At 33.0% G+C, this 13,166-nt stretch overlaps 1 protein-coding gene across 1 annotated transcript in view; it reads left to right on the plus strand.

Annotated features, from left to right (window-relative positions):
• LOC143076365 (uncharacterized) overlaps nt 1–11,051 on the plus strand; it is a 34,270-nt gene extending 23,219 nt beyond the window's left edge. Inside the window, exon 3 of the mRNA XM_076252094.1 lies at nt 8,692–11,051. Coding sequence (XP_076108209.1) covers nt 8,692–10,718 — 2,027 coding nt within the window. The 3' untranslated portion in view covers nt 10,719–11,051. The remainder of the gene's footprint in view (nt 1–8,691) is intronic.
• The last annotated feature ends 2,115 nt before the right edge of the window (nt 11,052–13,166 follow it).

Genomic DNA, 13,166 nt, shown 5'->3' on the forward strand with positions numbered 1-13,166 from the left:
TATTATTTTTATTTTATTTTTTATTCCGCCAAATTTTGTTCTTGCAATAAATTTTTATTTCGCAATATGTCGCTTAGATATTTCTTATATAGTATCATACAGTTTATGCCCTTTTAAATTTCACCCTGCTAAGCCAAACAATTTTCTTTGTAAGAGTTATCTCCCTGTTCACTGTTTATCATATGTGTACATTTTCAAAAAAGAAATCGACCAAATTCTTTTTCTTAATTGTTTGTTACATCCTCGGGAATTTTTTGCTATTTTGGTTCGAAGTGATTCGATGAAATTTTATTGGAGTTATCTGGCTTTAGCAAATACATTTGTCGTTATGTTTTTGAAACAAATGAACTGTAAACTGTATAAAAAAAAATGGACCGAAATGTTGCGCGACATGATATTAGTGGAAGGTTTTTGTCAAAATGGTACGCGTCCTTGTTTTAGGGGTTCCATGCCACTGAAACGGGAAAATGAACAAAATGAACTAATTACAGCCTGAAACTTTGCAGATATCATAATGTATACATGCATCTTATTGTGATTTATCAACCAAGGTCCATCATCCTCCACCGTTTGTGTGAATGCATTGAACGACAATAGTTAACCTGTAAAATATATAAAATAACTGAGAAAAAAGTTCCCGTTAGGTGCAGTGCGCTTGATTGAGAAATAAATTTCAGTGACGTAGAAATTGCTCCTAAATTCGTAAATATTGCTGAATTCCTACAATCAAATTAGTAAAAGTGCATTAAAATACAATTATGTGCTCCCGTAAACATGTGTATGTAAGATGCATGCATGATCCGTCATCAATAACCTGTAAATCAGAAAACCAAAAGTGATCGTATTTCTCCGATCAATACACATGTGCCCTGTTCAGCGGTCTCCTTTGAAAAGAAATTTTTATTCTCCACACATATATATTTGAACTTCACATTCTTCAAAACACCTTCGTGCGCGCAGACCTAAAATTAAAATCAAACATTCCATATCCAAATATAGGAAGTGAAACTTCCAAGACAAAATGTTACTCAGTTTTTTCCTACAAGTTCAAACAAAATGCACACACATCACGTTAAAGAAACCATGAAGTACGAGTTCCAATAGAAAATAGAGTAAATTTAAAATAAAAGAAGATGTAAGGACTTTTATTTATTTGGATATCCCTAGGCTGTCCATTTTGGGAGTGCAGGATGTATAAGTACACAGCCACGTCGTCGGTCAGAATATCGACTTTAAATAAGTCCTAAGCCTCGCTGAGAGAGGGAGAGTGCCATGCAGACTTTCAATCAATCAATCAATCAACCAACTAATCAATAAATCTGTTTAATAAGGGGTCCAAGATCGCATTTGTTACATTTTCACTTGTTCAAATAAACCTTATCCCATGGGTTTAATTAGTATATCAGTCAACCAATCAATCAAAGACATAAATTATTCATGTCTCAGAGAGGAAAGACTGTCTAACGATTGTTTTTAAAACAATTGATTTATATTTGTTTAAAACGTTCTTCTCTAAAATTTACAAATTTGCAACATAGAACAAAACTTTGTGACAGTCATAATCTAGTTTTAGAATGAAGTCTGGTTATACTGTCTACAAATTTACATGGCTGACATTAGTAAAATAGAATATAGGTGTAAATGCAGGTTTTGTTTTATTTTATAATCTGTTGTTGCCAAATTTTTCGAGAAAAATCATCTTCTCTATAGACTTTCCAATATATTGAAATCAAAGTTTTGTTCTGTTCAAATATGTCAACTATAAGATTTGTGATTTTCATCCAGTCACGGCGATTACAGCTAAAATATAATATCATGATAAGTTACAGATTAAGTTCGAATTTGGTTCCGGTCTGAAGATTTTATGCAGAGTTGTGGTCCTTTGACTTAGAAAATTCACTTAAATATTCAGTTTTCTGCACTTTTTTTCGTCATACTTGATGATATTGAATTGATATTTGTTATATAGTTTACACACCATGGCAAGTTATAGATCTAGTTAATTTTTTTCCAATACAGTGAACTTTTAACCGGTAGGGGACTATGTATTGCCATGCAATACTCACAGAATGCTTGTTAAAAATATCTTGTACAAGTAGTACCCCTGACTGACTGTAAGATCTAGGTTGAAAACGTTTTTGAAACATGCTAAAATCTTCAGAATAGCAAGTTCTATCCACCTAAAAAGTGAGGATAACCTGAAGACCATATGGGAATATTGCCCCTGAAATAAAGGTGAAAACCAATAATTTTCACTGTTGTTATTAAACTCCATGCAACAAAGTTGTTGAGGGTATAATGTTTTTGACCCGTCCATCTGTCTGTCCATCTGTCAGTCCTGTTGTTGCCATTGCAACTCCTCTGAAACCGCACAACAGAATTTCATGAAGCTTTGTAGATCGTAAGGACATACTATGTAGATGTGCATATATAATGTTTTTGACCCGTCCATCTGTCTGTTGTACCGTCAGTCTGTCTGTCTGTCTGTCCATCCGTCAGTCCTGTTGTTGTCATCGCAACTCCTCTGAACCTGCACAACAGAATTTCATGAAGCTTTGTAGATCGTAAGGACAAACTATGTAGATGTGCATATCGACATGAAATTATGATTTAATTTTTTTCCTAGGAGTTGCGCCCCTTTGAACTTATTTGCCTCAATATACCGTATAGCTGGTTATTTTCGTGTGGTGCAAATTTTTTCGCCTATTTTCGAGCATGGAACAAAATCGTCAAAATAAATTCCGCCAATTTAAAACAGCACATGCAAATGTATTGATAAAAGTTTTGAATCCGCCAAAATATTTCGTATACCTTATTCAATGAAAATCGCGGAATTTTACACCCGCGAAAATACGGTACTACTGTCTGCAACAGTTTGTCATCGCAACTCTTCTGAAACAACACAACAGAATTTCTTGAAACCTTGAAGATCTATTATAAGGACATACTATGTAGATGTGCATATCGACAGGAAATTATGATTCATTTTTTTTCTAGGAGTTATACATGCCCCTTTGAACTAAGAATTTTGGCCTAATACTACTACAACAGTTTGTAATTGCAACTCCTTTGAAACCACACAACAAAATTTAAAAAAAAACATTGTAGTTAATGAGGATATATAATATGTTAATGTGCATACCTGTAAGAAGTTTTTTATCAGTTGACATTTTTTGAGTTATGGGTCTTTGAACTTAGGATCTGGTGGTATTTGTTTGTCCAGTGACAATGTGGAAGTGTGGGGTATGTGAGCCTGCTCACAAAGGTTCTTTGATTTTTATACGACCATATATAAATTTTTGGTCGTATATTGGTATCACGTTGGCGTCGTCGTCGTCCGTAGTCGTAGTCATCCGAAGACATTTGGTTTTCGCACTCTAACTTTAGTAAAAGTAAATAGAAATCTATGAAATTTAAACACAAGATTTATGACCATTAAAGGAAGGTTGGGATTGATTTTGGGTGTTTTTGTCTCAACTGTTTAGGAATCAGGGGCCAAAAAGGGCCCAAATAAGCATTTTTCTTGATTTTCGCACAATAACTTTAGAATAAGTAAACAGAAATCTATGAAATTTTAACAAAAGGTCTATGACCACAAAAGGAAGGTTGGGATTGATTTTGGGAGTTCAGGTCCCAACAGTTAAGAATTAGGGGCCAAAAACAGGTCCCAAAATAAGCATTTTCTTGGTTTTTACACAATAACTTTAGTATAAGTTAATAGAAATCTATGAAATTTTAACACAAGGTTTATGACCACAAAAGGAAGATTTGGATTGATTTTGGGAGTTTTGGTCTTAACGAATTAGGGGCCAAAAGGATTCAAAATTAAACTTTGTTTGATTTCATCAAAAATTTAACTATTGGGGTTCTTTGATATACCGAATATAACAGTGTATTTAGATTCTTAATTTTTGGTCCCGTTTTCAAATTGGTCTACATTAAGGTCCAAAGGGTCCAAAATTAAACTTAGTTTGATTTTAACAAAAATTCAATTCTTGGGGTTCTTTGATATGCTGAATCTAAACATGTAATTAGTTTTCTTTTTATTATGGGCCCAGTTTTCAAGTTTGTCCAAATTGGGGTCCAAAATTAAACTTTGTTTGATTTCAACAAAAATTCAATATATGGGGTTTTTCAATATGCTGAATCTAACCATGTATTTAGATTTTTGATATTTAGGACCGGTTATTAAATTGGTCCACATTGAGGTCTAAAGGGTCCAAAATTGAATTTTATTTGATTTCATCAAAAATTGAATTCTTGGGGTTCTTTGATATGATGAATCTAACCATGTATTTAGATTTTGGATATTGGAATACCACAAAGGGATGGTAAGAATTGTCTTTGGAAGTTATGGCTCAAACCGTTAAGGAAAAAGGTGCAAAAAAGGGGGAAAAAGGGTTTCCAGGTTAATGGACAATTACTTAAGTACAAAACATAATTAAAAAGCAGTGTAAGGTTGGTAATTGAAACTCATTTTAATAGCTCACCTAAACTGCTCTTAAATTATGTATATTGGATTTGCCAAAAACTATGGTATTAATAAATTCCATTGGAAATTTGCCAAAAACGTTAGTTTAATGAACTTCATTGGAAATTTGCCAATATAAAATGTTGCATTGGAGTTATCTTTCTTCGTCCAGAATAGTAGTTAAATCAACTTAAATCATGACAGTATGACATTTTATATTTTATGATGTATTTAAATGAGTAGTTATTGTTGAAAACTCCATTAGAAATTTGAATTGAGATCATTTTTGGAATAAGGGAAAGGGGGAGGTGAAAAACAATTGGTGGGGTTCAATTTTTCTTATTTCAGATTTCAGAAATGAAAAAGAAAATTTCTTCAAATATCAAAAGATTAATATTCAACAGCATAGTGAATTGCTCAAAAGCAAATAAAACATTTTAAGTTCATTAGACGACATTCATTCTGTGTCAGAAACCTATGCTGTGTCAACTATTTAATCACAATACAAATTCAGAGCTGTATCCAGTTTGAATGTTGTGTCCATACTAGCCCCAATCGTTCAGGGTTCAACCTTTGCGGTCGTATAAAGCTGCGCCCTGTGGAGCATCTGGTTGAATATAATGAAGTTATAGTTAAAATTCTCGTTAGTAAAAAATAATCAGTTCAACAAGAGATGTATCCACCGAGAAAATACATAAAAACTTTCGATCTGTTTTGAGTAATTGCCCCTGTCAGAAATATCTAGTTTCTCTAGTTTTTGCACTTTTGGCTGCTTTTGTGAAAAATATAAGAGCTAGGTTAAAAGTGTGATGAACACAACAATGTTTATCAACAATGAACTTTAGATTGATTGATTGTTGGTTGCTTAAAGGGGCATTAACTACGATATATTTGATTGTTTTTGTTCAAATATTATTGAAAATCAAATAGTGAAAAAATAAATTGCTTTTAGCAGCCAATTTGCTTCATTTTTTTCAAAATGAGCTACAAAAGATCGCTGATAAATTATTCGTTTGCCAGTAAATAATTCCGACCTAATTGAATCTGTATTAACCTGAATTCCAATTGAACCCCTTAGATAGATATGGGTTACACATGAATAAAGCATGTTCAGTTATTAAAGGAAAATAATGTCAACATTGAAAGTGAATCAAGAGTAAAACTTTTGATTGACTAGTTTGGTCAACAAAAACTCATTCTTATACAGGCAGGAGTCATGGTAGTGTAATGTTATGGTTGTGTCTGCCTCTGCGTCTGAACACATTTTGGTTCACAGACAATAACTTAAGTATAATATGTTCGTGTGACATAGGAATATGGATCTGGTGGCGGCAGTGGTCACGGGGTGTGAATTATTTCCATGAAAGCTTATAATTTCAAAAGGTAGAAGACCTGGATTACTTCATACTTTGAATATATATAAATGCCTTATGTTATAAAGTTTCTATGTGTCATATGTCCTTCGTCTTTTACCTCGTTTTTGTCGAGGCTACGACTTTTGTCGCAGAAAGCACGAAATAGGGATAGTGATCTTTCGGTGGCGGCGTGAGCTAACATCTTTAAAACGTAATATTTCAGAAGGTATAAGACCTAGATACTTCATACTTTGTATATAGATGCCTTTTGTTATGAAGTTGCCATCTGTCATATGTCTATTGTCTTTGAACTCATTTTCATGGTTCAGTGACTACTTGAAAAGTGAGATTTTGAGTATTCTTAATTTCTCATGTGTTGTGAGTAACAGGATAACTACATTTTGTATGTGCGTACCTTGCAAGGCCGTCATGCCTGTCAGACAGTTTTCACTTGATCTCGACCTTATTTTATGGATCAGTGAACAAGGTTAGGTTTTCTTGTTTAAGTGTGTATTTCAGATACTATAAGCAACAGGTCTACTATATTTGGTGTATGGGATGATTGTAAGGTGAAGATGTCCAATTGGCTGATGTCATCTGATCTCTTCTCATCAAATGTCATCCTTCGTCCGTCATTGTTTACTTATACAAAAATCTTCTCCTCTGAAACTACTGGGCAAAATTTAACCAAACTTGGCCACATTATTATCATCATTAGGGTATCTAGTTTTAAAAAATGTGCACGATGACCCCGCCAGCTGACCACATGGCCGACATGGCTAAAAATAGAACATAATGGTAAAATGCAGTTTTTTGGCTTATATCTCTAAACTAAAGCATTTAATGCAAATCTGACATGGGGTAAAAACGTTCATCAGGTAAAATATATCTCTCCTGACATTATCACACGAATCAGACAACCTGTTGTGGGGTTGATACCCCTGAATTGGTAATTTTAAGGAAATGTTTTGGTTAGTATCTTGAACATTATAATCATAGATAGAGATAAACTGACAAAATCGGACTGCATACTATCTTAAAAACTATGATAGATAGAGAGAAATTTTAACTTACCAAAATGATCAGGAAGACAAGTTCTACAAACAAGTCTCATGATCGAATTTGTCAATCAGTTCTTTATAAGAGTTATTGCACTTTGATGAAGATTTTTTACATTTTTTTTTCGTTTTTGCCTTATATCTTAAAAATTATAATAGATAAAAACTTAAAAATCAAAAATGAACAGCAAGACAAGATCTACAATTAAGACAATTTGGAAGAAAACGTCCAACAGGTTTTTATTGGAGTTATTGCCCTTTAATGATTTTTGCCATGTTTTGCCTTATATGATAAATATTATGATAGATAAATAGACACTTTTTATTACAAAGATGATCAGCATGGCAAGATTTACTAACAAGTCAAGTTTTGCCAATATAGCTGTGACTCTTTAAAGGAGTTATTGCCCTGAAATGCAGATTTTTTTTACCCTCTTTTGTATTTTGAGCATAAACTTACGGAGGTAAAGAGCCTTTTAACAAATTAAAGGATCATTAATATAAGATAAAAAAAAACACGAAGATTTGTGTCATACATTCTATTTTCTACAAAGTTGGAGAGTTTCCTTTGTTAAACATGCACAAAGACCATGGTGAGCAACTCAGGTTCTTTAGAGCCTCTAGTTTGGAGTATTATAATGGTTTCAGCTTGTGACAGCAATTTGACAGAAAGCTCTCATACATGGTAGGATTGCTGAACATCATTTTGTTTACCATATTGTACATGAGTTATGAGACTTATGCCATATTTTGTTTGCACGTTAAGAACCCTTGCAACAACTCTTTAAGGGGTCCGTAGGGTAGAATGTTGCAAGGCAAAATTTCTGTCCCTATCCAATATACCTTCATTTTCCAGTGGCAGTCTAAATTTCACCGACCATCATCTCGGATGGCCACTATCATTACAAGACATACCTATTGTATTTATTGTTAACTTGTTCTCGTCCTGAACATGCATGAAATATTTGCCACTGGACTTTAAGCAACCAACAATCAACCAATCAATATGCCATATTTGACTCTTGTATGATAATGAAACATTGTAACACCAAATTAATTTAATTCCCGATTTGTACAGTGCTGGGGACATCTGGATAATTGATAATTGTTTCTTAATTTTTCGTTCATAATTTAAGTTATATGCTAAAATATTAGTTCTAACTCCCTCGGGCATAATTAACCCTGATGATTTGTATATATAAAATAAGGAGATGTGGTATGGTTGCTAATGAGACAACTATCAACCAGAGACTATAATGAATGCAATTATAGGTCTGTACAGACTTTGACAATGAGCAAAACCAATACAAGCTCCAATGAAGAAACCAAAAGCCTGGCCTATAATATGCACACACTACAAACGAAACAAAATACGATAAAACAGTAACAAAGGACAACCACTGAATTGCAGGCTCCTGGCTTGGGACAGTAACATGCAGAATGTGGTTGGGTTAAACATGTCGGTTACCACCTAACTCTCCCCTAAACTTCAATCAGTGGTGCAACAGAACAACACAAAAACAAAATACACAACAATAAATAGAAATTGGCTTTTTGATTTGTTTAGCTCTTATACATTTGATTTTTCCAAATTTTAGGTCTTGAGCATTGCTGATAAAGTTTTTTCTATTAAACGATTTTGTCTTGATCATTTCTTTTATTGAGGAATAACTTTCATCAGGTAAGCTCAAGACCAAAAGTTAAATATTTTTATAAAGTACAAGTACATATCAGTATAGCAAGGTAACAGTAGTCCGTCTCATAATAAATATTAATATTAAAGAAATATCTTATCCTTTCTTTCTAGGTCGAATTAAAGAGGAATTGGAAACTTGGACAGAAGATGACAAAATGTTTATAGAAACAAATGGAGCAAAGAGTGTACTAAAATGTATTAAAGAAAATGGTTGTGTTGTTGTTACTGGAAGTTCGGGAACAGGAAAATCATCATTAGTGCGTCATGTTGCTCTACAAATGCAAGAAGGCGGCTATGTTATTTTTCCGGTAACAAGCCCTAAAGAAATTATCAAGTGGTACAATCCAAGAAAGAAAATCCTTTTTGTTGTGGATGACTTTTGTGGAACATATACAATAAATCCTACAAAGTTGGAAAGCTGGAAAAATCTAATGGAAAAAATCAAAACATTAATAGAAAAGAAACCTGTCAAATTAATCATGTCTTGTAGACTTCAGGTTTTTAAGAGTGAAAAAATGAAATCTTTATCATTTTGTCAATCCTGTGAATGCAATCTTTTGTCTGAAGATATACGTTTATCGAAAGAAGAAAATCAATCTATTGCTGAACTTTACTTGAAAACAAATGCATTTAAGATCAAGGAATATTATGACATGTTTGACTGTTTTCCTCTTTTATGTAAATTATACAGCAAAAACACAAATCTAAGAATGGTAGATTTCTTTCGGAATCCATTTACAGTTTACAAAGAAGAGATAGATAAATTACAGACAGAGGGAGCACATGCGAAATACTGTGCACTTGCTCTATGTGTCATGTTTAACAATAGTTTCAAAGAAGAATGGCTCACAGACGATGTCAATAAAGATATCAAAACAATTATAAAGAACACATTTGAAGCTTGTAAAGTGGTAAAAGGAACATCACGATTGGTACTTCGTGATGAGCTGGATTCACTAACTCATACATTTATCAGAAAGGATGGTGATGTGTACAGAACTATTCATAACAAGCTGTTTGACTTTCTTGCTTTTTACTTTGGCCGTGTTATGATTTATTGTTTAATTAAGAATGCGTCAAGTCAGTTTATTTGTGAAAGATTTGTCTTTGAAGATAAAGGCAACAGAGATGAATTTTTAATAAATGTATCAGAAAGATATCAGCAAATGTATATAAATAGATTGGTAGATGACTGGTTTAGAGGAAAGATAGTAGATGTCTTCTGTAACATCAATATGGATGATCAAATCTTCAAACAAAGAATACTTGTACATTTAAAAGGTTTGGAAATATTAAAGCAGAAACAATTAGCAAGTCTATATGACAAACAAAACAATAGCACGTCATTACTACAGTGTTGTTATATAGGAGATATTGATCTGGTTGCATGGTGTTTATATCATTGTAACAGTAATGTAAACTATTGTCGTAAAGATGGAGTATCACCTCTGTTCTTTGCTTGTCAGGAAGGACATACTGAAGTAGTACAGATGTTAATAAACAATAAGGCTGACATTAATAAGTGTAGAGATGTGGGAGCATCACCTCTGTTCATTGCTTGTCAGAAAGGACATACTGAAGTAGTACAAATGTTAATTAACAATAAGGCTGACATTAATAAGTGTACAGATACTGGAATATCACCTCTGTTCGTGGCTTGTCAGGAAGGACATACTGAAATAGTACAGATGTTAATTAATAATAGGGCTGACATTAATAAGTGTACAGATAATGGAACATCACCTCTGTTCGTGGCTTGTCAGGAAGGACACACTGAAGTAGTACATATGTTAATTAACAATAAGGCTGACATTAATAAGTGTAATGATGATGGAGGATCACCTCTGTTCATTGCTTGTCAGAAAGGACACACTGAAGTAGTACAGATGTTAATAAACAATAAAGGTGACATTGATAAGTGTACTAGAACAGGAGAATCCCCCATATTGATAGCTTGTTATATAGGTCATATAGAGATTGTTGAATTGTTGTTAAAACATGAAGCAGATTGTAACATTAAATGGAGAGGACTAACATTACTAGATATTGCAAGCAGAGAAAATCATACCAATATTGTACATTTGTTACAAAAATTAGAAATAATATGCATTAGAAGTTCGGCGAACATGATAAAATAAATCAATAGAACTATTCTGCTTATTATATAATTAAACAAAATAAACCTGCGATCATTAAATATAAATGCTAGCTAGAAGAGAAAATCATACCAATGTTGTTTGTTTGTTAAAGAGACTAAATAGATAAAAACTGTGATGTGTATATTAAACAGCATTATGATTTCACAGCACATTTAACTTATTGACCATAAACATTACTAAATGTAAAATAACTCTCAAAATACTTTTGTTATGCATTGTTAAAAACATTCTATGTAATAAAACCATGTTGCTTAGTTTTAGATTTTGATATAAAATTCTGTCTAATAGCTCATTAGACAGTTAGACTTGCAATTTGGTGTAAGTTATATTTGGTCAGTTTTGATATTTCTAATTGAATTTACCAAAGCATGCATAGATTCTTTTTGTCTTGCAACAAATGTCATTGGTGTAAACCTTTTTTGTATGAAATTTTATATTTCAAAAGGTGAGAATAATCCATAACCTGGACTGGCAATTGATTATTTGCACCCATTATTTCCTAAATATAACAAGTATAGTTGAAATGTATTTGTATGTTCCCCGTAGGGGAGGGGGCATTAAGTTTTACCCTTGTCTGTCAGTACGTCCCAAAGTTGGTTTCCGTTCTCTAACGTTAGTTTGCTTCAACCAAATGTTATGAAACTTATAAACAATGCTAACTACCACAAAAAAACAGATTAAGTTTGAATTTTGGTGGCGTCACTTCAACCGTTCTAGAGTTATTATATTTTATGCCCCTTTACAAATGGAAAAATTGCGGAATTTTCGATTTTGTTCTTTAAATTTAGTTTGCCTAAACCAAATGTTATAAAACTTGTACACAAGACTTATTACTACAAAACTCAGATCAATAAGAAATTTTGGTAGTGTCACTTTTACCATTCTTCAGTTATGTCCCTTTATAACTTTATATGATATGCAAACAGGGGCATCATCTTTGTCCCATGGACACATTCCCCATTTATTGTCGAGCCTGCGACTTTTGTCGGAAAAGCGATACAAAGTGATTCTACATTCCGTCGGCGGCGGCGGCTTCCACAAATATTCACCCTGTGGTTAAAGTTTTTGTATGTTCTTGAAATTTTAATAAGTTTGATTTGTACCAAACTTGGACAGAAGCTTATTTATGATCATAAGAAAGTATCAAGAAGAAAATTTTGTAAAAAATAAAAATCTTGTTTATCCGTATTTTACTTATAAATGAACTTAGATTTTCTGCCAGTTAACATTTCATTCACTCTGTGGTTAAAGTTTTGGAACTTTTAATAATAACTCTCTTATACGAAGCTTGTTTATGATGAAAAGCTAGTATCTAGAAGGAAATTTTGTAAAAATTTATTTCCTGTTTTCCCGTATATTACTTATAAATGGACTTAGTTTGTATACGTCCGTTTTAACGTATTATGGTATACAGTTGTCCCTCCATCTGTCTGTCTGTACATCTGTCATCAATATGTCAGATATTTACTCAAAAACGCTTTAACTAATTTGCATGAAACTTTGGTGAAATGTTTATATCTATTGACGTGAGCTCCCTCCCTGCATTACATACAGTCTGCAGTTAAAGTTTTTAAAACATTTATTAGATTCATAAACCATCCTTGATTTTTAGCTTACCGTTGTCGTCAGTCGTCGTCCGTCGTCGTCCGTCGTCGTCCGTCTGATGTAAACTATTTCAAACATCTCCTCTGAAACTACTGAACCAATTCCTACCAAACTTTAGCTAAATGATCCTTAGGGTATCTAGAATAAAGTTTGTGTTTTATTTTCTGTTTCGTCAAAAATCATGACCGCCATGGCTGAAAATAGAACATAGGGGTAAATGCAGTTTTTGGCAGTTTTTTATACGACTGCAAAAAAATTTAAAGTCGTGTATTGGTATCACGTCGTTGTCGTCATCGTCATCGTCGTCGTCGTCAGCGTCGTCCGAAGACGGATGGTTTCCGGATAATAACTTTAGTATAAGTAAACAGAAATCAATAAAATTTTAACACAATGTTTATAACCACAAAAGGAAGCTTGTGATTGATTTTGGGGGTTATGGTTCTCTTAGGTTTAGGAATTAGGGGCCAAATGGGCCCAAAAATAGCATTTATCTAGTGTCAGAACAATAAGTTGTGTATAAGTATTTCAATTGATCTGAAATTGTACCAAAATGTTTAATACCATAAGTTGAAGGTTGAGATATATTTTAAGGGTTATGGGACAAAAAGTCTAGGAATAAAGGGCCAAAAAAGGCATTTTTGTAGTTTCAAGTCAATACATTGGAGTTACTTTTCTTTGTCCAGAATGGTTGTTGAATCACCTAAAACCACTGCTTTATTAATCTTCTTTGAAAATTGGAGTTATCTTTCTTTGTCCAGAATAGAAGTTGAATCAACTCAAATCAATGCAATATACTATGCAATATTCACTTTACTACCAACT

Source organism: Mytilus galloprovincialis, chromosome 5 (assembly GCF_965363235.1).
Source record: "Mytilus galloprovincialis chromosome 5, xbMytGall1.hap1.1, whole genome shotgun sequence".
Classification (NCBI taxonomy): Eukaryota; Metazoa; Mollusca; class Bivalvia; order Mytilida; family Mytilidae; genus Mytilus; species Mytilus galloprovincialis.